Source organism: Eublepharis macularius, chromosome 8, assembly GCF_028583425.1.
Source record: "Eublepharis macularius isolate TG4126 chromosome 8, MPM_Emac_v1.0, whole genome shotgun sequence".
NCBI classification, from domain to species: domain Eukaryota; kingdom Metazoa; phylum Chordata; class Lepidosauria; order Squamata; family Eublepharidae; genus Eublepharis; species Eublepharis macularius.
Genome location: NC_072797.1, coordinates 123359432 through 123385910, shown reverse-complemented (window position 1 = coordinate 123385910; position 26479 = coordinate 123359432). Strand labels below are relative to the sequence as shown.

The following is a 26479-nucleotide window of genomic DNA, read 5'->3' as shown; positions in this document are numbered from 1 at the left end:
ACTAACCTGAAGGCGCTGCATGCCGCCATGTTCCGGATTGCGACGGGGAAAACGCGATATTTCGTGTTTTCCCCGTCGCGATCCGGAACATGGCGCCATGCAGCGCCTTCAGGTTAGTCGTCTGGAATCGGCCACTGTTAGTCCTCTGACTAAAGTGGGAAAAACCAGCACTAACTCCTGCTTAGACTTGAGAGATCCGGGAATTATAGTGGGCCAAGGAAGTGGGTAGAGAGGAGTCTCCCCTTCAGTGCCAGGAACAGGGCTCATAACTATAACACCTGCCCAGTATCTAGCAAGGGTTTGTCTCAGTGGAGCACCCTTAAGTCTGGAGAGGAGGGAAAGTTGTGCTGTGTCTGTGCTTTAAAAGGGAAACATTCATGAAGCAGTGTCAACCTCTGAAAGAAGCCAGCAACCTAGTGTTAAACCAAGTGTTTTGTGCCTCACACCAATGAAGTTCCTGTACAAAAACCTTTCTGTTTCTTCAGTTCAAACACCTGCCTACCTGCATTTTCACTTTAACCTACTGTAAATAAACCTTCTGTTACCTTTTGAACCTCCCCAAGCTTTGTGTGCCAGTTTCTGCTAAAGAGAAGCGCAAACCCCTGATCTGTTCCCTACTAAGACTTGGCTGGGTAACCATTTTTAATAATCCTTAAGGGTGGGACAAGAAGGAAAGTTGAAGCTTCACATCAACCATGCTACCAGAGGCTTCCCAGCCCAGTATACAGCTTCATAGGCTTAAAGAGGAGAAGTTTTACCTCAGGGTAGGGGAACTCAGCCTAAGCCTGAGTTGCACGTGGGTTTGTAGCAGTGAAATTATTAGTTCTGGAAAGGAATTAAGAGAGTCAAACAAAGTGTGTGTGTTTCTTTCCTGTCCTAGGGCTAAAGGTACGGGACGGAGTCTGTTTTGATTAATGAAATTATGTGGAGGTAGAAGGGTTAAACGCCTTCACCTTCTCCTTTATGTGCTATTGCCCCAATTCAAACCAAGGACCAGTATGTCTACTATTTAACTTTTAAAAAAGAAAGTCACTGAGAAAATCCAGTCATGGATCTACAGGAAAGATGGCCTAACAAATGTTCTTGCTACATGTGTTTGTCTTCATACTCTATATTGTTTGTTTATTGAAAAACAGATAAAGAACCATTAGGTCCTCCAATGGCTATTCCAAAGGCCCATTTAGTCCCCCAATGTGTTTCCAACAGAGGCCAGCCAACTTCTTAGAATTTCTGAAGTAGCTCAAAGGTCATAGGGGAGATACTGCTGCTTGTCCCAACATATGGTAAAACACATCACACCATTTTGTATTTTTTCATGGTCTCCATCCTGTCTCATTTCTTGGAGCTTAGCTTTGGAAAAATATTAACACTTGTTTGGAATTTGTTCTACAATACAGTAAGATATATCAGTAAATTCTACAAAATATCCCAGGAATGCAAGTGTCACCCCATAGATTCTAAGTTGGCTTGTTTACAGAATTGCTCCATTCCTGGCAGAATTCCTTTCTGTCTTGTTCAGCTTGAGCTTGTAGCTTTAGGATGCAAGAAGTAGCAAAGGAGCATCTTTTAAGAATCTGTATTTTAGATTTTTAGAATGTAGAATTGCTGCTAGCCTTTAGAGGTCTAACCCTGCTGACATAAGGCATCACTCAAGCGGCCCATTCTGTACTGTTAGCCTAGACTGCAATTTTAATAAAAACTGATTTAAGATTTCATTCATGATGTCTGAGCCATGAGAAAAAAACATTGCCTCAAGCCCACGTTTGCTAAAATAGAAATATTTTCTTCCCCTCACCCCCAATTATGTATCAGGAATTAAATATTATATTTAGCTCAATAGCAGAGCTAGCATGAGCTAGCCTCAGCTTATGGAGTGAATGACTTCTGAACCCTCTATTTCAAGCAGGAGAGAAAGAAAAAGTGCATTTGACTGAGCCACAACAGCGGTTTAATTGTTCAGTTGACCGTCACCATCAGGAAATGATCTCGAAGACTGTCTCCAGCAACTGACTTAGCTGAGAGCCGTCCGTCCTGCTGTTCATAATCATAAGGGCAAAGCTCTGTTGGCAGGAATGCTTTTCTTATAAAGAGTTCTTGAAAGATTTTAAGATGTTATATAAGGTTTCGTTGCTTTCACTTATCCAGCAGATCATCCTGCTATGATGCAAGAAAGACACCACACCTCCATTTCTGCACTTATGATGTGTTATATCCAGTATTACTTTGATTTCTTTTGTAAGGATCTCTGAGTTACTTTTTTAAACTCTGAGGGTTCAGAGCTGATAATGTACTTTTTAACCAAAGGGGGAGCTACACAGACTCACGGAGGAAGAGAAATCTCTCCCCAAACCTGTGGCTCTGGCTTCCCTCCTTGCTGCCTTCTCAGGCTCCCTCCCTCCCTCCTTGTTGCCTGCTCCCCCTCCCAAGCTCTGGTTCCACCTTTTGCAGCTGGCTCCCACTCGCTAGGATTGCTGTTCCCCCGATGCGGGCAGAGGATCCCCCACTCCAATCCTCTTACCCCCCCCCACCACTCACCTGGACAGTGGGGGAACAGGAACAGTCCTTCTCGGGCATTCTCGCAGCACAATGATGTCATTCTCGTTTTGAGGCCCAAAGCCGAGGAGTACTTCCAGGGTCTGCACGATGACATCACTCCTGGAAGTGACATCATCAAGCTGTGCAGGGAGCATGTGCTTTGCACACACGTGAGAAGAAACCACAAGTAAGTGCTGCCCGCCCCCCACCCCCACTAGGAGGGTAAGGGGGACCTGACAACCCTACCACTTGCCATTATTTCTTTCTTGTTCCCCCTGGTAGTAGCTGATATTGCAACACTAGGTGCCATTTTACCTTATTATAGCAACTCTAATAATAGCTTTAAAAAAATTCTTCCTAGGTTTGCAGAAATGTAAATTGCAGCTGTAGCTGGGCCTATCAGGCACATTTTTTTATTTGTACAGGGGGCAGCCCTTGAATATTACATACTGCAAAAGGGTTCTGCCTTACACAAGCAAGGAAACAAATCTTCCTTCATATGATCAGGGGTTGGATCAGGTCTGTAACCACAGTGGGGCTTACAGGTGCAATGCCTTACCCAAAATGTGCTCCGCCCCACCAATCAGCATTCCTGTATGTGCAGGGCCACTTACCAAGCTCAGCCTTGTCTACTCTGGCCAGCAGTTGCTCTCCGAGGGCTCAGGCAGAGGTCTTTGACATTACCAACTACCTGATCCTTTTGGCTACAGATGCCAGGGGTTGAATCTGGGACATTCTACATGGAAAGCAGATTCTGTACCACTGAGACATGGCCCCCTTCCAATAACTACATAAAGGAAAGGAGATTTAAGCATTCGCTAGAGACAGATGTGGAAGGCATTTTGAGTAGCAAGAATTACAAAAGATCAGAATTTAAACCCATGTTTAAGTTTAATAGACTTTTTACTGCATAGCGGCTTAGATAATCAAGGTTGTAAAGCTGGTGAACAGAAAGTTTTTATTTTCATCATAAAAGGATTATAATGGAGTTTGGCTAGTCAAACTTCCATCTAAGATGAATAAACTTTTTGGCATATAAAAGATTCTAAAGTTCATGTTTAAAAAATCACTCAGTATTTGAAATGAATCAACTTTTTGTTCAACACAATTTATGCTTCAGGCTTTCTCCTCCTTTTTCAGTTAATAAAACACCCGCCATTTGTAAACATCTCCCATTTCTGCAGCTAATTGTGTTTGCATAATTATATGTACAATAAGAGAACAACATGCAGGATGTAAGACATAGACATTAAACAAAAAAAATTCCCTGATAGCTCGGTAATATTAAGCATTTTAAAGTACTGGAATCAAAGCTGCAATATTAGAAAAATAGTTTTAACATCACAACATAAAACATATAGGAGTGGCAGAGAAATATTATGTTAACACTGCAATCCCCATGCACACTTACCTGGGAGTAAGCCCCACTGAATAAAGTTGCACTTTCTGAGTAAAGAAAGACCAGAGGGAAAGATTGGGAACAGCCAAATAACTGCCTTCTCCCAAAAGAGCTTCAGCAGCTGAAGGTTCTACAAAACAATCAAGGTAGGGAAGCCCCTCCACACACACACACACACACACACACACACACACACCGGTCAAGGTAGAGGATCATCTGCCCTGAGCTGCTATTGCCTAAAAATTGCTGGTGTTGTCACATCTAGGGAAAACATGCAAGTGACGGTGGGTAACCCTAAGAATCTACCATAGAGTTTCCAGCAATTGAAAGCAATTGTATCAGGCCTCATTCTATTTGCTAAACACAGAAGCTGATGTTGCACTAGGGTTGCCATGTCCCTTTGCCCTCTGGGCGGGAGATCTGGCTCTTATCTTTTGCTCCTGGGCTACATGATGACATCACTTCCGGGAAATGATGTCATTGTACAGGCCACGTGATGCCTGGGGAGCACTTCTGCCCTCTACAGTGGCCTGATTTGGCCTGAAACAGGCCCGAAAAGGGCTCGAATCAGGTCACTCTGGAACGTGGGAGCAGTGCCGGGGGGTTGTGATGGGCCCTGGAACTAGGGTTCCCAGGTTCCCGCCAGTGGCGGGCAAACTCCCAGGGATTTGCTCCCTCGCCAGTGGTTTGCAAACTCCCAGGGATTTGCTCCCCCGCCACCTGCAGCCACCTCAGGAACGTGCGCCATGTGCACGTCCCAACTGGCGCGGTGACATCACTTCAGGAGATGATATCATCGTGCCAGCCACAGAAGCATTCCTGTGCTTTGTTTGGGGCCGATATGGGCCCCAAACGGGCCGAATCAGCACTGTGCAGAGCACAGGAGCATTCACATGGCCAGCACAATGGCATCACTACTGGAAGTGACATCATCACATCAGCCCTGGGGCATGAGTTGCAGGAGGTAAATGCCAGTTCTCCCTACCTCCCGGCAGGAGGTGAGAGGGACCTGGCAACCATACCTGGAGCACTCCTGCGCTCCACAGCGCCCTGTTTTGGGCTGAATCAGGCCAAATCAGGCCGCTATAGAACCTAGAGGCACTGTGGGGGTGGCGTGATGGCCCCTGGAGCACTCCTGTGGTCTGCAGTGGGCTGAATCGGGCCCATTTGGGGCCAAATCAGGCCCATATTGAGGCAAAATAGGTGTACTGCAGCGCGTTCCTCTACCTTTCCCCCCACCGGCCATGTAAGCGGGAGTGGGGGTGAAGGGTGGGAGCGGGAATCCCCTGCCCCCACGGGGGATTGGCCATCCTATTCGCTTTTGTGCCCAAAGAGGGTGGGCTCTGGGGCATGAGAACATATCATCCCCAAAGTTCACAGAGCCAGGTTCCAGCTCTTCGAGGCCTGGATCTACCAAAAACAACAGACAACACAAAAAATGGAGTGTGACTACTTACAATAGGAATTTAGATTGGAATGTGGTTTGATTTTGATATGCTGTTTCATATGATTTCCAAGATTAGAGTCTGACTAAGGGAGTTCCAACTTGCAAAAGCTCATACCCTGGAAATCTAGTTGGTCTTTAAGGTGTTACTGGACCCAAATCTTGCTCTTCTACATACCAACATGGCTACCCACCTGAAAGTATAATTTCCAGTAGTTTCTAGTGATGCAGAATTAAATGACATCACAGCAATCCTGAAATGTTGCACTTTGTCACACCCCAGTCATAGTTAAATACCCTTTTTGAGTTTTAAAGTTATCAATGCTCCAAGCCAGCATATCTGAAAGATGGCCTCCTATGAGTTTCCCATATACTTCCAGGAAGTAGAGATACCAACCTCAAAAAGATGCCTGAAGTTCTCTAGAATTACAACAAATCTCCAGACTACCAAAATCAGTTCCCCTGGATTAAATGGTAATTCTAGAGGGTTGACTCTATGGTATACCATAGAGTCTAGGAGAAATGGCATTCTTACAATGACATCATATTCCCACTAAGCTCTCTCCCCTCCCTAAACTCCATCATCCTCCAGCGCTGCCCCCAAATCTCCAGGAATTTCCCAAGGTGGAGTTCTCTTGGCATTTGAAGTATAGGAAAAGGCAGGCAGGCAGGCAGGCTCATTTCAGACTTAAGTTAAATTTACTATGGTTAGAATAACTGAACATGGGGCAGTCCACAGATTGTGGTTATTTGGGGTCTATCATACCAGGATCTGAAATCATGCTTTTAGTTATTTTTTAACTAGGTTTAGTCTCATCTTGGGTTTTTGTCATGTATGAATATGAAAGTGCCAAAGCAGGATTACATCTGAACTTCAAGACAAAAGTAATGACTACTGATGAATTACACAATTTTTAAGATGACAATGAGGAAATTGAAATTGTTCAAGATTTTCTATTCCTTGGCTCAATCATCAACCAAAAGGGAGACTACAATGAAGAAATCAGAAGAAGGTTGAGACTTGGAAGAGCACCTGTGAGGGATCTAGAGAAAATCCTTAAAGATAAAGATGTCTCTCTGAGAACCAAGATCAAGATAATCCAAGCTATGGCATTCCCTGTTACTATGTATGAATGTGAAAGTTGGACAGTGAAGAAAGCTGATGGGAAGAAAACTGCTTCATTTGAAATATGGTGCTGGAGGAGAGTTTTGCGAATACCATAGATGGCCAAAAAGTCAAGCAAGTGGAAACTAGATCAAATCAAGCCTGAATTTGCCCTAGAAACTAAAATGACAAAACGGAGGCTATTTTACTTTAGTCACATCATGAGAAGATAAGATTCTCTGGAAAAGTTAATAATGCTAGGAAAAGTGGAAGGCAGTAGGAAAAGAGGAAGACCTAAACCAAGATGGCTTGACTCAATAAAAGAGGCCATGTCCTCCAGTTTGCAGGATTTGAGCAAGTCTGTTAATGATGGGATGTTTTGGAGGTCTTTCCTTCGTAGGGTTGCCAAAAGTTGGAGGCGACTTGATGGCACATAACACACACATGAATGTAATGACATCTTGGCTTAATCCTAGTTTGTCCCCCAGCAATACCTTCACATATTCCCCAGCTATAGAGACACCTGGCCAGAGCAAAGATGAGAAAAGAGTGCATTTGTTGAGGCAAAGTAGGATTTGTGTGATTATCTGTGACCAGAATCCTGAACTGAGCCAAACCGTCAGAAGGTATTGTGAGAGGGATGCTCTCAGATCAGATTCTGTAGTGTAGTTAATACAGATAGAGTCATCTGTTCCCTCTCGTCCTCTTACAAAGGAGAAAAAAGTTTCTTCTCCTTTCTCATCTGGAAAGGCCAGGAAGAACCAGGCCATTCCCCTGCTGGGGGAGGGGGGATCCCCTGCTCCCACCTCCTCCCCCTGCGCCCACCTATCTGGCCAGTGGGGGGGGGCGTGCCCCCTAGGGTGTCCCTGGAGGGGCTGTGCCCCCCTGGGCGGCACGGGGCACTCCCATGCCCCACAACAGGCCCATTTCGGGCTGAATCGGGCCCATGGGGGGCAATTCAGCCCTTTGGCGAGCGCAGGAGTGCTCCCGGGCTGCCCTTTGACCCGCGTGATGACATCATTTTCCAGAAGTGATGTCATCACATGTGCGTGCATGAAACAAACACCATTGGAAGATGGTGAGGGGTAGGTGCCAGGCTCCCAGTCTCCCACTGGGGGACTCAAGGGACCTGGCAACCCTAGGAAGAACAAATAGATTAACAAAAAAACGCAGAGATATCAGTTGGCTTAGACAGGAGTAACTCTGTACAGGATGGCACTGTTAAATGCATACTCACCTTGCTTAGGCTGTAATTATCTCAGTCACTTCAGCCCATGCAAAGTGGTGTCAAGCAGAAATACTGTAGCATCATTATTATTAACATGGTGAAAATGATACAAGTATTGATGTTTGCACCTCAATTTTCTTCACATGGCATAATTCAACATTACGGCAGATACAAGGACGCTGCCAAAAATGGTAACAACTATTCTAGTTCTGTCTCCCCCTTCCCTGCAATGTCTACTGAAACACAGCATGCCGTGGAACATCATAACACTGTGATATTTTTCTGTAGCTGCTAGCCAATGATGTAATCTAAGGGACGGGGAGGTGGGGGGAGAATTGGATATGAAGCTACCGTTTTCAGCCAAAGCCTATCTACCACTTGGTCTAGTACTACTCGCAGTATCACTTGTTCCCAGACCAAGTCCCAAATAAAGCCTTACCCCGACAAGAACTCTTGGTCTATAGGAACCAAATATGTGTTCCCCTTCCTATAGATGTACGTGAGGTCCCAATAAACCATTCTACAGAAGCAAGAGCCTTTGGAATAAACTCTTATTTCTAAGCAGCATTGGTTCCTGATGCATTTTAAAGCTTTATACAGACCGTTTTTAAGACTGGCATTTAAGTCACTATCCCAACACAGCAGCAAGCCCTAGCGTGAAAAATCCCTTATCATTTATCATGATGCCTTTGCATTAATCATGTCGTTCCCAAATTGCACCCATTCTATACCAAAGTTAATACTTTCTTGCATACTCATTTGTGAATGCGGTCTCTGTTCCCTCTTAGCAGCACACAATCAGCGCTTGAACTGTACTAAAAGTCTGACCTTCAGAACGCACACTGATTTTTTTTTTAAAAGCCCGCCTCTTAGATGCATACATCTCAAGGAGCACTGTTAAGTGTTGATACCTGGTACTGTCTGTGGCAGCGGCTCGGCGGTGATGGTGGGAGCAGTGCTTGGCTGCTGCTGGCTAGAGCTGACTTCTGGCTCCGTGCTAACAGAAGGTGACAACGCTGCATCATTGGGAACTTGATTTGGCACAGGCTGGAGGGCATCTTCCGAGGCGACTTGTTCTTCTTGCCCAGGGAGCTGCAAAGCCGATAAAGGGATGCTGATCTGTTTGCCGGTGCTGGAAGTGCTGGCTGGCATCTGGAGGGCTACCTGAGGGCTGGCTGCTGGGGTATTACCAGGCCCCCTGCTTGGAGAAGCCAGAGTTACTTTTAGAGGCTTTTGAATTGCTGGCCGTGATATGACAGACGAAGAGGCGGAGACGCTTTGTAAATCAAATTCAGCGCTGAGCGAAGGTGATGTGCGGGGAGTTGGTTTAGGGGGCGCAGGGTAGGAGGCTGCAGGATGCGTTTTGGGTTTTGACATTTGGGTCAATGACAATGCAGGCCCATCAACGCCGCCAGTAATCTCCGCATTAGCCACGATATAATAATCCTCAGGGATTTCTTGCTTGATTTTTTTTACTATAGCATCACCACTGCTCCCATCAACAATCTGAGATCCTGAGTGAAACGAGGAAGAGAGACCTGGGCCCGACCTTTTACGGGAAACAGCTTGCGATCTTTGTGGATGAGGTTCGAAGTCACTGTCTTCATCAGTCACGGAGGACTCACAGACCATATCAAAAAGTGTTGCTTCATCTTCATATTCCTCCACGGTTTCGTCTAATTCGGAAGGCTCGCTGCAGTAGGAGAAATCACAGGAATCTCTCGTTCTGTTACAGTCCAGCTTAGCTTTCCCTGGCCTTCCTGAGTACCGCTCCACAGGGCTGGTTTGTGTGTCTGAGGTCACACCTATGATGCTGGGACTGTCTGAATTGAAGCTTCTGTTGTCCTGGAAACACACCCTTTCCTGCGGGCCAGCCCGACAGGTTGCTGTCAATGGCCAGTGATAGGCATGGCCCGCACTGCAGCCCCACATCGCTGTCAGGTTGCCATGGGATCCCTCTGACAACAGATGTTTCAGATTTGGAATGAGGCTACAGATGGTTCCATGGCTGTGAGCCCAGCTGACCAATTTAGAAAGATTTTCAGAGGAAGTGTGAAGGCAGTCCTCCATGGTACGACCACTGTTGCTTTGGTCCTAGAAGATAAAGAAGAAAACTTTACTTCGGAACGAGGATTGTGTAATTATGTACAGTTAAATTTGAATTCCGGCTTTACACAGACAAACAGATGAGAGGAATGTAACGTGTTTTGTTTCTTGCATAAAAATAGAGAAGCACAAAATAACCATAGTAAACCATCGGTACATAACCGATGGGCTTTATGTCATAGCAAAGCGTTTGTATTTATTCTTACAGAAACTTGGTGTTTTTACACTATATAGGAAAGAATTGGAAGTAGCATAGATAGACAAGAAAGATGCATTCGATTTATTTAGTTATTTTTAGTTTTCAAAATTTATATTTTGCTTTTCTGCCCTCACAATGGTCACCAAACATTCATAATAAAAGCCATATTTAAAATCAATTAAAACCAACCCAATACTCACATCATTAACATAATTAAAACCAGAGTTAATGTATATATAAAGACATAAAAACAACGATTAAAATGTTGGGCATCACTGAGGGCAGATCAAATGAAAGAAGCAGAAGACAGCAACAGAAAGGGAGTGGAGAGAGACTGTTCCAAAGTTCTGGTGCCACTACTGAAAAGGCCCTGTATCAGGTTGCCACCTGCCTGATTTCAGAAGGTGAGGGCATCAGAAGCACTGTCTCCAAAGCTGACCACAGTTGTCAGCTAGGTTCATAAGGGAGTAGGCAGTCCTTCAGGTATGTTAGTCCCAAACCATATAAGACTTTGAAGGTCAACACCAACACCTTGCATTGTGCCCAGAAACAAAACTGGAAGCCAGTGTAGATGGGCCAAGAATGGAGTGATATGGCCCTTATGAACTACTCCAGACAACATCCTGGTGGTGGCATTCTTTATCAAACTCTTTTTGTGGGCTGGATCTGGCATACCAACCAGTCTTGGCAGCCCCGCTCTGCAAGTCCTGATCATAGGCACACCATGATCAGGGAGTTTACCTTGGCTTTGGGCCATTCTCAGCATATCTCAACGCCTCCTTTCATCCTCCACAGAGCTGCACCATATACTCCCATGATCAGCTCATAATGTGCTTTGTTATGCTTCACAGATAAGACAAAAGGCTGATCACAGCATGTTTGCCCAGTTGTGTGTGACGGTCTCAGAATATTGTAACTTTACTATTGTAACTTTGCTATTGCCTTAATTGTGCTTGCTCTCTTCCTGACTTGCATCCTGACTTAGTCTCCTGTCGGTTCATCGCTACACTTTTCATGGGCAGCCCCCTGGAATTAGTTTTGGATTGACACTGAACTTTTTTTTAAGCACAATTTAAAGGGAAACTGGACTCTATGAATTCAGTCTGCAGGTGGAACGACATTAATTCAATGCTCCCCCATCAAAAAACAACATTATGTCAGGTAGAACAGTTCTTAAGAATAATGTATAGCTTGCCTTTCTCAGTGAGACTCAAGACAGGTTACAAAATCAGAAAAGCAATTCGATCGGACAGCAAAAGCCTCTGATAAACAATGCTTCGAGACTTAGGATCACAACACTGGAAAACAATGCAAAGAACTGTCTAAGGCAACAAAAACTGAGTGAGTCATGACATACCATAATGAAGAGGGTTACAAAAGTAGAGGACATTGCACTAAAAAAGTAGATAATGTGTACAATAAACATTGCAACAGACAGCATATCCCTTATACTAGTGACCTTCTGAGCTGTTTCATTATACTATGGTTCTGTACTATTTATAAAAATGTCTCCAGTACGTTTCTGTTTTGCACATTCTTTAAAATTACAGAAATGTGGGGGCCTTCCTGACCCCCTCAGGAGGTGGGGGTGGGAGCCACCACAGAAAATGTGCATGATTTGGCAGTTGCCAACCTTACCTATTTGCAGAGATCACACTGTTCACAAAGTCATTGTCATTTTGGTGCCACGCACATTCTGTTGAGTCTTTTTTTTTTTCATTCTCTAGTCCAAAACACCCTCCTTCGAAACCATTCCCTTCCTACCATTCATCAAACCTCTTGGTTGCATTTTATTTAATGCTCTTGCTCTTGTGAGAATTCATTACTGTTCCAGTTCAATTTTATTTATTACCTTGTACATTGCAGCAACTGCTTTAAAATTCACTCTGCCTGCGTTTACACTCAACACAGTCGTCGTAACTGCAGGTTACTTTTTTAAAATTAATGTGTTTTAAATTGCTTCAACTGTGCAATGGCATGCTCGTAAGAGAACTCTAGTTTTAGTCCTTTTGTCAGGATAGACTGTTTTAACAATATAGCATCACCAGTAGGTGATCTCATAAATGGTGGGGGACATTTTTTCTAGTCTGTGGTATTTTAATAAAGGATCTTGTTTTCCATTCATTTAAAGCACAGTGTATTGCCACTCTGCTTCCAGTCTACCACTCTTGCTTTACTAACATTGGCAGCTCTTCAGGGAAGTGCACCTCTTTGCCAAGAATGGCATGACATAGTTTCATCTACAAATGTCTGCTCAACAGGTGTCAAATAGACTACAAACAGATTGCCTGGGATAATACCTTCTGCCAGAACCAGCCAAAAAACCCTGAATTTCTCCTGAAAGATGGTTAGGGTAGTATTTGTCCAAAATCTCTACTAGAATTGTCTTCCATTTACCCCATACTAGAAACGAGAAGGCCTATGAACAAACTAGGGCGGGGGGAGGTGGGAGAGGTAGGCTGTGTTATTTTTAGAGCTTTCTTAAAAATTCCAATGGAAAAACTGGGGTGTATGAGTCTGAGGAGGTAGGGCAGGATACAGCTATTTTAAATAAATAATAAACAAGCTCTTATCTCTTGCAGATTGATTCTAAGAGTCAACCTATTACAAAGAAGATGGTTTTATTTATTTCCTATTATTACATTTAGCTCCTACTTTTCTTCCATGGAATTCAACCTACGTAAGATTCTTAGGAGGCTCCATTCAGGCACTAGCTGCACCCAGACCTGCTTCGGCAAGGTTGCTGCAACATTTGACGCTGGACCGATCTGGATCGTGTACCAGGATAGTTATACCAGCACAGCTTGTCACACTGCATCAGCATTGCAAGCCAATAGTCCACTTGCTGAGAGATCAGGTTAACATGGAACTATCTATAGTACAACAAACCAATATCTTTGTTATATATCACCATAATTCTTAGGCATTGTAACAGAACAGGGCCGTTTCCACACGGCTTACCTTGTTCTGGGAAACAGCGAAATCTCACATGAAATCGCGCGAGAAGACACTGTTATCGTGCGAGAAGACACGATAACAGCGTCTTCTCGCACGATTTCGCGTGAGATTTCACTGTTTTCCGGAACTAGGTAAGCCATGTGGAAATGGCCCAGATGTGTTCCAGATGCTTTGCACAAGAAACAAAGTAAGGGAAAAAAATCCTGTATAGGTACTGAATTCGTATAATTTACAGAATTTAGTCTTTCTTGGTGCAGAATTTTTTCCCCTTAACTGCAGGGTATACAAAGCCATGTCCTATGTCCGTGTGCCATATGTTCTATTAATTAGATATGCTGTAAACAAACCATAGCATTTATTATTCATAGTTAAATGATCTCTGTTAATTAGCTTTCACGTCTTAGCTGATCAGCAATATATATCCTATATATATATATATGTATAATCTTAAAAGGGCATTAGTTCACAAAATGCAGCCTTTGGTAATTGTAAAGGGCACTGTTATTCAAGGACCAGAAAAAATCAAGGACCAGAAATAATTACTTAAATAGTCTATCCTCTAACGTGAGCAGGCGATGAATGACCAATTACCAGGTAAATAGAAACTCCGGTGGGAGCAGGGTTTTTTTTTCAATGGAATGATCCTTATTTAAATCCTTATTGAGTAGCAGGCAACACAAGCAGAAATGGGTTAACAGTTGTTGCACGCACCTGAGCAACTGCCCCACATTCCTTTCATCCACTGTTTTACAAATTCCTTCCCATGTGCTTGTTGCCATCATCTTTAGAGCTTAGATCAGGAAACCTCAGGATCTGAAGTTTAGATCTGACCTGATGAACTGCTATGGAATGTGCACGCTCAGAACCCTTTTCGACATGCAACATCAGATTACACGAACTCACCAGGCCTTGCGTCTTTGCCTTACTGAAAGAGCCATGTATACTGCTTGACGCTATCCCAGCCAAGGCCATTGACCTTCAAGGTCACAGGCTGGATGTGTGGGAACCTGACCTGGCTGTTATACCTGTTCCTTTAACCAGAGTGTTCCTTACAACAACAGTCCTGTAATTCAGTCTGCTGAGAAATGTTGCATGCCATCCTTTCTAGGAAGCCAAACTTGAGACTACAAGAGAAAATCTGATTGCCTTTGAATGAGCAGTGAATGGCTGCAAAATGGGCTGCCTCCTTGATTATTTCATAGCTTAGTAACCATTAAGAATGGATGCAAGAGGACTCAAAAATAACTTATATTATGGCCGTTTCCACAAGTTAAAGGGATGACCCACTCACCGAATGCTGATGGCTTTTCTCCTTCACTCCACACATCTCTGATTTCAAAGCGGTTGCAGGCTGTTTGGCTTCCGTTTTTTCAGCACTTTTTTGGGGACGCAGGAAAGTGTGGGAAATTGCGTTCTCATCAACTATTTGTTTTTTTTAGGAAGCTTTGCATCGGTTAGCTTTCTATTTCAAAACAAAGGTTCTATTTGAACAGAAAGGTGGGGTATAAATTAATATCTAGCCACTACAGGGCTTCTCCCCCACTCCCTGCCTGCCACCTGCTTCTCCTCTACTGCCACTGCATTTCCTAGGATAACGGAGTTTCCGTAACACGATTATGGGGAGTGATGGAGTGATGCAATGCTGCTGTCTTTTTCATTTAACATACTTGTAAGACCTAAAATAGCACTAGCATTTTATGAACCTTGTTAGCGACTGGTCCTGTTTTTCTTAAGATCAGCACAAAACAAACGCTGAAACTTAATTTCCCCAACAGAGGATCTTAAAAAACAGAACAGAGTGACTTAAAATGGTCCTTAAATATATGCATATAAATGCAAAAAAAAGGGAACATTTTTAAAGGCTTATGCTCAGAATAGCTTCTGGAAAAAAAGATTAAATCTGCCAAAGCATCAAATGAAAACGCTCTCTTTCTTATTTTGTAAGAACAGCGATAAAGAGGCTCTTCTGTTGAATAAATGAGCAAGCAGAGCATTTCTGAAATAAGAAAGCGATGGCTGCAACCCTAAGAATGCTATCCTGGAAGTAAGCCCCATTGAATAAAATGGGACTTACTTCTTAGTACACCTCCTTACGTTTTCTCCCTGTGTTTTGTCATCACACACTGGTAAGGATCTCGAAACCTATATCCTTGCATTCAGCACATGTGGATTCTTAGCTCAGGGACAGAAGACAGGATTTGCATCCAGAAGCTCCCAGGCATACATAGATAAATTATCTCAAGTAGCAAGGCTGGGAAAGGCCCCTTCCCATGTTTCAAGTCTTAGATAATATTATGCTATGCAAACCAATGAACTGACTCGACATATCACACCTTCATATGTTCAGCTCTAGCTTGTGAATCCATAGAGCCATGGCAAGTGAGCTTGAATTATACGTGGCTAGTGAAACAAGCCTTTCTCATTATGTTGCCATTTGTCATTAATAACAGATCAGGAAAATCAGGAGACATTCTAAGCCTCTGTTGCTAAGCAATCAGTTCCATGCTTTCCCCATAGATATTGATTCTGGACCACTGGATCAAAGGCTACTCCTCCAGCCTCCTTGAAGTTTAAAGGAAATTTCTCAGGCCCCCGTGGATAAAAGAACTCAAGCTTCTGCTCCTCAATATAGGAGAAGGCATGTGCTGGTAACTGGGGATTCCCTACAGAGAGGAGTAGAGGATAAAGTGTGCTAACTGGACTTGTTGCCTCGAGAGGTATGCTTTTACCAGGTGCACACATCCAGAAAGTGACAGAAAGGGTAGGAAGATTCACCAAGCCCACAGATTATTATCCTTTCTTGCTGATCCATGTAGGGACAAATGATACTGTGTGTCACAGCCCAGAACACATTAAAAGAGTCTATGTGGCTCTGGCCAAAAAGATGAAGGACTTGGGAGCACAGTTCTTCCTGTTGAAAGCTATGGTTTAAAAGACAAAAAAGAATACTGCGAATAAATGACTGGCTATGTAGATGGTGTTATCAGGAACGGTCTGGCTTTTTGGACCATGGCTTATGCTTTTGAGATGAAACTCTTCTATCAAGAGATGATTTGCACCTCATGAGGGTAGGAAAATGTGTTTGGTAAGAGCCTTGCAAACTTAATAAGGAGGGCTTTAAACTAAATGCTACGGAAGAGAGAGACAAAAATCCAAAGTCTATAACTGGAGATGAGAGCCGTTTCCGCACGTTAAAACGTCGTGCAACACTCACAGCACGAGGGTGTCTTCATGGCGCAATGACATCAGAAATCACACCACGGAGACGCCCTTGTTCCATGAGTGTTGCGCAACGTTAGGACATGTGGAAACGGCCAAGAACACTAAAGATCTGTGGGGACTGGAGTGACACATATGTGAAGAAACATTAACTTGCAGGTAAGTACAGAAATGAAAACCTCAGGGCCCATAACTTAATAGATTCCGATGTCTCTACACAAATGCATAGAGTATGGACAAGCAGGAAGAACTTGAAGTCTTAATACAGGAAGGGGACTATAACATAATAGGCATTACTGAAACTTGGTGGAATTACACACACAAATGGAATACTAGGATTGAGGGATACAACTTGTTTAAAAGAGATAGACAGATACGGGAGACGGAGGAGTAGCATTATATGTAAAGGAGGTAGATACTTGTGAGGAAATACATGTATCTGAGCATGGAAGTTCAGTTGAGAGCGGCCCCTTGGATACTCACCGAGAAGGGTCCTTCTCCTCTGAGGACAGGAGGACATCTTGGGTGTTTCCCACCGTCCAATCGGGGAGGCAGGAAGTTAAACTTTCTTCCTCTTCCTTTGGTGTGAGTGGGACCACCCTCTCTCCTCAGTTCGGGTAAATCCCCTCAGCAGTATTCCTTCTCTCTATCCCTAAACTGGGTGAAAAGACCGTCCCTCTCAAACAGAAGGATAGAACACAAGAACGAAGAAAAAACATAATAACATTATCAACTGACGACAGTAATGGCCGTAACTCATTAAATGAGCAAAATGCCACAATGATTTGAACAACTGATCAGTGAAAGGAAAAAACATACAGATCACATAGCCTACTGCTAGCCTGGAGTAGACGAGGATCCCGGGAGGGCAAGATGTCCTCCTGTCCTCAGAGGAGAAGGACCCTTCTCGGTGAGTATCCAAGGGGCCGTTCTCCCTCTGAGGCGGAGGACATCTTGGGTGCTCCCAAAGCAGTTCCCTATATCCTGGGTGGGATGGATCCTTCGTCCTCTACTACATGCTGGAGTACTGTACGGCCGAAAGCTGCATCGGCTGAAGCGTACGTGTGCAGGTGATAGTGTTTGATAAAGGTAGAAGCCGAGGACCACGTGGCGGCTTTACAAATGTCCTCTATTGAAGTATTTTTCCTTAGAGCCGCGTTGGTGGCTGCGCTCCTTGCTGAATGTGCCGTGATTCCCCTTGGGACCTCCATCTTCATGGCCTTATAGGCCTCTCGAATACAGGACTTTATACTGTAAGCAATCGCCGTGGATGACATGCGGTGGCCCAGCTTAGGACGTGAGATGTTAACGAAAAGAGTGTCGGTTTGACGTACCGACTCTGTCCTAATAATGTACGCCTTGAGGGCCCGTCTCACGTCAAGGTTATGCCATTCCCGCTCTTTAGCATGAGTGGGATTCGGACAAAAGGACGGGAGATTGATCTCCTGAGATCTGTGGAATTTTGAGTATGCCTTGGGCAGGAAGGTTGGATCTGTTCGGAGAACCACCTTGTCCTTATGAAAAATGCAGAGTTCAGGACGAATTGAAAGAGCACTCATCTCCGAGATACGGCGTGCAGATGTGATGGCCACTAGGAATATGGTCTTCAATTTTAGCCATCGTAACTGAATGTTCCTAATAGGCTCAAACGGAGGTCTCATGAGCGCCGACAACACCACATTCAGGCGCCATGTCGGGAATCTGTGCACCGTTGGCGGGTTCAGAAGAGTAGCCCCTCTGAGGAATCTTTGGACATGAGGATGTGAGGACAGTGGAATTCCGTCCAACACTGGTAGGACCGTGCCCAACGCAGCAATCTGTTTCTTCAGCGTAGCTGGGCGTAGTCCTCTGTCCAGTCCTTCCTGTAGAAAGCCCAAAATCATAGTTTTGGATGGTAGAGCAGGGTCTAGTTTCTTGCGCCTACACCAGCGTGTAAAGGCTTTCCATGCCAAGTTGTAGATCCTGATAGTAGACCTCTTTCTGGATGCCAGCAATGTAGTAATTATTTCTGCCGGGTAGCCTTCTAGCATGAAGTTTCTCCGCTCAATTTCCAGCCGGTCAGGGACCACCACGCCGGCCTGGGGTGCCAAATGGGTCCCTGTTGTAGCAAGTCCGGTTGAATTGGGAGTTTGAAAGGAGGCGCTATGGACATGCGGCGCAGAGTGGCAAACCATGGTCTTCTCGGCCACCAGGGCGCGATCAGGATCAGAGTCGCTCTCTGCTCCCTCAGCTTTCTCAGAAGCTTCGGAATCGTTGGCAGTGGTGGAAAGGCGTACAGAAGTCCCGCTGGCCACTGAGAGTGGAGCGCGTCCGTCCCCTCGGCTCGAGGATGGTAATACCGGGATAAAAATCTCGGTAGTTGGTTGTTTAGGTGTGAGGCGAAGAGGTCCACATCTGGGTGTCCGAAGCGTTCTGATACCAACAGGAAGGTCTCCCTCTTCAGGGCCCACTCCCCCGGGTGAAGAGCTTGTCTGCTCAACCAGTCTGCTTGGACGTTGAGGACTCCTCGGACGTGCTCTGCCTGTATTGACTGGAGGTTGATTTCCGCCCAGCCGATGATCTTCTCGGCTTCCTGTTGTAGACGCGAAGACCTGGTTCCCCCTTGCTTGTTGATGTATGCCTTCGCTGAAATATTGTCCGTTCGTATTAGGACATGATTGTGAGCTATCTGGTCTTTGAAGAACTTCAGGGCTAGAAGGATCGCCCGCATTTCCAGTACGTTGATTGGTAGTTTTCTTTCTACATTGGTCCATTCCCCCTGGGCTGGATATTCCCCCAGTGTTGCTCCCCAGCCAAGTAGACTGGCGTCTGTGTAGATCTGAACCAGCCGAGGTGACAGGAAGCTCTTGCCTTGGCGCAGGTTGCTCTCCGTGGTCCACCATCGCAAGCTCTCCCTGACTGGTAGAGGGAGCTGTATCTTGCGGTTGACTTTGTGTGCTATTTGTAGTTGGAAGGGACGAAGTGCCGACTGCAGGGATCGAAGATGGTAACGGCCCCAGTATATGGCTTCTGAGTGGGCTACAAGTAGACCCATTAATTTGGATAGGTCCATAAGCGATGATGACGGTCGCTTGATTACATCGGACGCTAGCCGGATGAGCTTCATCCGCTTCTCCTTTGGAAGGAAAAGAGAGCCCCTCTTGGTGTCGAGTATGAATCCCAGGTGTTCCAGTCGTTGTGACGGCTGTAGGGAGCATTTTGACCTGTTGATTAGGAAGCCATGTTTCTCCAACACTTGAATGATAAACCTTGTCTCCTCGATTGAGGTTTCTAGTGATGGAGACCTTATTAAGATGTCGTCGAGGTAAGGATGCAGCTGGTAGCCCCTCTCCCTGAGCCAGACTACGGGTACCACTAGAAGTTTGGTGAATACTCTGGGAGCTGTTGCCAGCCCAAAGGGCATCGCTCTGAACTGGAAGTGGATGTCTTGTATGCAAAATCTGAGAAATCTTCGATGGGCCGGAGCAACAGGTACGTGTAAGTACGCTTCCGTCAGGTCTATTGAAGTAAGAAATTCGCCTTGTTGAAGTGCTTCTGCAATGGACCGAAGTGTTTCCATGCGGAACCTTCTCAACTTGATGAACTTGTTCACGTACTTGAGATCCAGGATGGACCTCCAGTCGCCGTTTCTTTTGGGTACCGTGAAAAAAATTGAATAAACTCCCTGTCCCCTTTCCTCCTCGGGGACAGGTTCGACAGCTGCTATCTCCAGTAGATGTTGTATAGCCTGGATTGTGATGCTCCTTTTGTGGGGGTCTTTCTTGAGTGGTGAGATGAGGAATCGCTCCGGAGGAAAGGTAGAGAATTCTATCGCATAGCCTTTGGAGACAATCTCTAATGCCCAGGCATCCGCCTTGGACTCTGCCCAGGTTTGTTGGAAACTGAGTAATCGTCCCCCCACCGGAGCGTTTTGCGAGTCAGGGTCTCTGCCCTTTGTCCTCGGTGTCCTGTCTACCCCCACGGAATCCCTGCTGTTTATTGAATTTGGGATGAAAGGCACCTCTGCGTGCTGGAGTTCGGGGGAGCGTCCAGTTGCGCTTTTGATCCTGTCGATTTCTGGGTAGAGTGTGATGGGATCTAAAAGATTGATAGCCAAAGTACCTTTTCTCTGGCCTTTTGAGGGATTTTGGGAGTGACTTCTTTTTGTCCTTAGTCTCGATAAGGATCTTTTCCAGCTGGTCCCCGAAGAGCTTGCCGCCCTGGAAGGAGTAGGACATCAGGATCAGTTTTGCTTGAAGGTCAGCTTGCCAGACCCGAAGCCACAGCATGCGCCGTGCCGCGGCCGAAGATGCCATTGCTCTAGAAGTCATCGATAGGGAATCTAGAGTAGCGTCCGCCGTAAATGTGCAGGCCTTGAGTATTCTATTGGCTCCTTCTAAGAGCCTACTATTGGTCTGGGGCAGCAACTGGATCAGCCTTCTGGTCCACACCACAGCCGCCCTGGATACCGCAGAGGCTATGGCAGAGGCCTTAATGGATGTGGCCATGGCCTCGTGCGCACGCTTCAAAATTGCCTCACCTTTCTTGTCAAGACCATCTTTGATCATGCCTTGTCCGTCTTCTGAAAGGAGACCCTGAGACTGAAGTGCTGCCACCGGTGCGTCTATGATCGGTACCTGCAAGAGCTCATTGGCAAAGTCAGGCAATGCATACAGCTTTTTCATGATATTAGGGACCTGCTTGGTGGATGCTGGCCTTAACCATTCAGCTTTAAGCTGTCTTTCGAAGAAATCAGGGAAAGGAAAAACTTTGGGGTTGTTATCAGCCCTGGGGAAAAATTCCCTATTCCCCTTTGGTCGTGACTTGGTCCCCCGTGGGGCAGCCTCCTCCTCCTCCCCTTTGTCAGACTCCTTTAGATCCAGTGCTGACAGTGTTTTGGACAGTAAGTAGTTGTAATCATCCCATTTGGAACAGCCTAATGGATTGATCAGTGAATGCTGGGGCTAGTTCTGGTTCTTCCTCTGAGAGAAAGTCCCCTTCCTCAGAGTCCTCATCGATTGAGGAATCCCCCTCTGCCCATCTGGGAGTTTTATTCTGCTGTTTCTTGGCTGCCTTAGTGGGCCAGGCTGTGGGTTTATCGTCATGTCCCTGGGAAGTGCCTGGGACTACGGACGGAATGGCAGTGGAGGAATCTTGGGCCCCATTTTGGCAGATGGACCAAAGCTCCTTTCTTAGGGACCATCTGATTGCCTCCAAAATATTAGGGGGAACATTAGGGGTAGAATCACTTACGAATGTCTCTGGAGTGCTAAAGTTGGAGCCCTGTGCTTGAAGTGTTGCAGAAGGTTGCGTTTCTCCCGCCGGGAGGTTGGCAACCGCGATGGTGCGGTTTGGCGGGAAAGCGGCCGCTGCGGCTCTTCCCGCCGAAACAGGGCTCCTCGCAGCCGCGCTTGTTCCGGCGTTTTCTTGTTGCTGCTGTGCGGCTGTTCCCGGCACCGTCTGCGACAGACGGGGCCGTTTTTTGGCGGGCTGTCTTCCTTTTGAGAGCACTCTTCCGCCGGGGGGCCGATCAAGCCTCTGAGGCGAGTCGGACCCGGTCGGGCATGTTCCCGCCGTCGGGAGGACGGCCTCCGGGGAACAGCCCTCAGCCCTTTCCAGGAATGAGTCTTCGGAGTCGGATGACTCACACGGTTGTCCCTCCATTCTTCTTCGGACTCCGGAGGGGGTTTTTCCTCCCTTTCTCTCCCTTTCCTCTCTCTCTCTATCTCTCTCTTTTTTTTTTTTTTTTTTTTTTTTAAGTGGACAGACTGGAGACTAACAGGAGAGGAAAGACAAGGGAAAAGAACATACAAACAGGAAAGGACACAAGGATAAGAAGAGACAAAAGATATAGGGTCAATCAAGGTAGCTAAGCTATCCTAATGAGAACTGCTCTCCCCTGAGGCAGGAAAAGAATTGAGGAGAGAGGGTGGTCCCACTCACACCAAAGGAAGAGGAAGAAAGTTTAACTTCCTGCCTCCCCGATTGGACGGTGGGAAACACCCAAGATGTCCTCCGCCTCAGAGGGAGAATCTCTGGGTAAAAATAAAAGGAGTAAGAAATAATAGTGATATTATGGTGGTGGTCTGCTATAGACCACCAAGCCAGGCAGAGGACTTAGATGAGACACGCCTGGAACAAATTACAAAGTTCTCAAAGAGATGGGACACAGTGGTCATGGAAGGTTTCAATTACCCAGATATCTGTTAGAAGTCTAACTCTGCTAAAAATGAAAGGTCTAATAAATTCCTGACTTGTCTTGCTGACAACTTCATTTTTCAGGAAGTGGAGAGGGAAACAAGGGGATCTGCTATCTTGGACTTGATCCTTACCAACAGAGAAGAACTGGTTGACAAGGTAGAAGTAGCTGGCACACTGGGTAGCAGTGACCACGTAATTTTGGAATTTACAGTCTCGGGGAAGGGAAAAGCTGTACATTGTCAGACATAGAGGTTGGATTTCAGAAAAGCAAATTTTAACAAACTTAAAGTTATGCTAGATAGAATCCCATGGTCAGAAATACTTGAGGAGAAGGAAGTTCAAGAGGGGTGGGAGTTTCCTAAAAGCAAAATATTGAAGGCACAGTCACAAATGATTCCTATGAGAAGGAAAAATGAGAGGAGCCTAAAGAAGTTGGCACCATAAACAGCTTTCTAAAGATTTGAGAAACAAAAAAAGACTCATTTAGGGAACGGAAGGAGAGCCTTATAACCATGGACGAATATAAACAAATAACCAGTGCTTGTGGGCAGAGTCAGACTGTTGTACTGTCAACTAGGGTTGTCAGGTCCGCTTACCTTCCCAGTGGGAGGGGAGGATCCTGCACTTTCTTTTTACTGCTCCTTGTGCATGTGCAAAGTTCTTACATACTCCTGAGCCAACATGATGACACCACTTCCAGGAAGTGACATCACTGTGCAGGACCCAGGAGTGTGGGCTCGCTTCACAGCAGGCCAATTTGGGCCCAAGCGGAACCCATTCAGCCCATTTGGGGTACAAATCAGCTTGCTGCAAAGTGTGAGAATGCTCTCGGGGCAGCGCCCGGGAGGCCTCTTCCCCACCTTTCCCCCCTGCTGGCCAGGTGAAAGGTGACAGGGAGCAGAGGGTGGGAGCAGGGGACCTGGGATCCCTACCATGAACATAGCATTGCGCCTTCTCTGTGGTCCTTTATTAAGGCAATGACTCACAGGACGTCAGTCATTTTGATTGAGACTGATCATGGCTGATCATGTAAAGAACCTCCTTTATGGTTCTAGTACTTACGAGCTACAACAGTGACTTTACAGACTGTGTTTTCAAGACACCCAGGATTCCTTGGAAGCTTATCTGGAGATCTTGATGAGAAGATCATTGATAGAGGACAAGGTTTCCTGACAGCAGTGAAGCTGCTATGAAGCCAGGTGGCTCCATGGCAGATGTTAAAGGGCTCTTTTACATTCAAATAAGCACACACAGAGTTCCCTGAATATAGGAAGTCTGACAACTTCTGGGCAAACATAGAAATAATATAATCCTCCTGCAAGGTAAGGACCGAATGTCAAGAACGCCATACTGATGTTTTAAGGATTAAAATATATATATATATATATTCGCTCTGGTTGAGACATGCATGAAAAACAGACTCACCAAGATCAGCCAGGAAGTCTAAAACAGTTTAGGGTACAGAATCTGGATCTCTTCAGGTAGAAACCACAACTGTAACCTCAAGGCCATCCATTTCTCCGTCTGGAGGAAAAAATAAGCAATAAGCATCACAACTGTGTTACTCCAGCATAAGGGTTTTTAAAAGGATTAATGTCTTGACTGGACATCCCTGCATGTGACTGACCCAAGGTTCACCCAGCTGGCTTCAAGCAGAGGAGTGGAGAATTAAACCTGATCCTCCAGATTAGAGTCCTGCCGCTCTTAAATACTACACCAAACTGATCCTTTAAAGACTTAACAATGCAGTTCTAAGTAGAATTGCACCAGACTTACACAACTGACTTCAATAGATTTAGAAGGATATAACTCCATTTAGGACTGCACTGTTAATCTTTCAAACATTGTTAAGTGTGGTTTATTAAAACTAGATCTAGGCCGTTTCCACACTACTCACCTTCATCTGGAATGTTGCGGAACATCGCGAAAAAAACCGGAAGATAGCGTCTTCTCGCGTGAGTTTTGCGCAATGTCGCACAAAACTCGCAGAAGAAGACGCTATCTTCCATGTTTTTTTCACGATGTTCTGCAGAGTTCTGGATGAAGGTGAGTAGTGTGGAAACAGCTGTGGTAGCTTCATGAACTTTTAGCCAGAATTTAGTAGTATATGCATCCATTTATATATTGCATGTGCAGTGTGTTAGAGAAAGGAGGGGATCTTGTTTTATCCAAAATAACAAAATTTGCTATGTCCAGTCCTGAATCATGCTAGAGAAAAGTGATAGTTTTAAAGAGGCATTGCTTCTTATCACATATAATGCACATTTCTTTTGTCCCACTGTCACCTGTGGTCAAACAGGCATTGCAGATTTTCAAAATAATACAAAAGTTTATCAAAGGTGAAATTGGGATGAGGGCCACACCATGAATGTTTCTTCAGCTCCCTGAAACGGGTCTCCTAACCAATCCCACACTCACCTTTCAAGTTCTAACAGGAAATCTGATTTTAAATTATTTAAATGTTAAATTTAGTAATCACAAATGCACTAAAGCAATGGAATTGTATGAAACATGCCTTTGTGCAGGTAGATAAAATAGCATCTGTTCTACTTCTGCCGCTGAGACATGGCATATCCAGTTACACGCAGATGGTGGTGGTATCATGTATCTGCTGTATATTTACATCAGATACAATAAATAATACATACCTAATGCAAGAAAAAAATATCTTATTTCATTCTGTGGCTGGTTACTTGAAACTACACCACATGCATTATGTTATCTTAAACTGAATGCAGCTCATCTGCCCAAACCCATCATTGAGGACTGAATTAAATTTCCTTGGCAGTAATGTTATTATATGTGATGCTTGTTTATCTGGTTCTGCCTTTTCAGTTTCCTCTCCTAAATGTCTGGAGAATGTAAATGCAATACAATTTTCCACCTACTCAGATTCTTAGAAACAATTGCAGTGGGTCAAACTATCTGAAAATGAGGCAGTTGTTTTTATTCCTTTTTCAAGTCCCCTGAAAAACCTGCTCAAAGATGCAGAGAAGCCGTTTCCCCATTAGCATATATCATAACAGTTTCTGCTGTTTTGATGGAGTATGAAACTCTGTATGGGTACAATTATTCGTGCTGAGGAAATGATACTGTTGCATTCACTTTTGGAATTTACTCTACATTTTCGCAGCTTAAGTGGGTAATTAAAGGTGGAGTAAGAAAAACACTCGATCGCTGTCACATGACAAAGTGATGAGGCCAACCTGGTTTCTCTAACAGAAACTTGAATGTTATGTTAATGATCCTTCAAAACAGATTTGAAAGTGCTTAATGATTTGATTCTATATATACATACCAGCAAGTACGTTCTCCAGACAGTGACCCCTACCCAATACCACAAATTGGGATGACAGTACAGCAAGGTTGGAATACTAAGTGTTACGACCCCTCTCTCTTTTTTAAAAAAAATTATTATTCATTTCAACAATAACAGTACAATAACATTAAAGATAATTAAAAAATAGAGGCCCACTCTCTTTTTCAGTTAGATTTTGCCTTTAACTCTCTTCTTACACCCTCTGGGTAGATTGCTGCCACCAGGAATTATATTCCAAAATAGTTAATTTAAATTTCCCCTTTAATAACGTGCCCAAGCGTCAGGCTCCTTTGTGGGACTATGTGGCTCTGAGGTAAGGAAAGGGATATAGGAATAACAGATACTCTGGGATGGAGGGGGGGGGAACCAAAATAAACTTTTATTTTTACAAGAAGCTTATCAGTTTCACACTACTACTTAAGCTTAATGGTTTCAAAGATAGTTCTCAGTTCTTAAAGTTTCTTTTCATAGGCTCAGTCACACAGATATACATAACATTTCTCTCTCAGGCGCACACACAGTTTGCCTGTCAAAACCAGAAAGCAGGATGAATATTCTCTCACAGATGAGCCAAGCTACAAGTGACGAATGACACAGGTTGGACACTTGTCAGCTTCCAATGGACTTTTCAACTGTCACTTGTCCAACATTCCGCCAAGCTGCCTACATTTCCCATCAAAACTTGAGGAAAGCTGGCTGACAAGTGTCCAACCTGTGTCATTTGTCACTTGTAGTTTGGCCCAGAAGACACACAGTTCAGGCTTCCACACAGGTTGCCTAACTGAAC

At 44.9% G+C, this 26479-nt stretch overlaps 1 protein-coding gene across 2 annotated transcripts in view; it reads right to left on the bottom strand.

Moving 5' to 3' along the window:
- Positions 1-26479, bottom strand: part of KIAA1958 (KIAA1958 ortholog) — a 66931-nt gene that overhangs the window by 23156 nt on the left and 17296 nt on the right. Inside the window, exons 2-3 of one of the 2 annotated variants that reach the window (XM_054987197.1) lie at positions 23799-23897; positions 8623-9805 (exon numbers count right to left, since the gene is read on the bottom strand). In XM_054987197.1, the coding sequence (XP_054843172.1) occupies positions 8623-9781 (1159 nt within the window). In that variant the 5' untranslated portion in view covers positions 9782-9805; positions 23799-23897. Of the gene's footprint in view, positions 1-8622; positions 9806-12696; positions 12771-23798; positions 23898-26479 lie in introns of those variants that run through there. The other variant, XM_054987199.1, reaches the window with a different exon arrangement.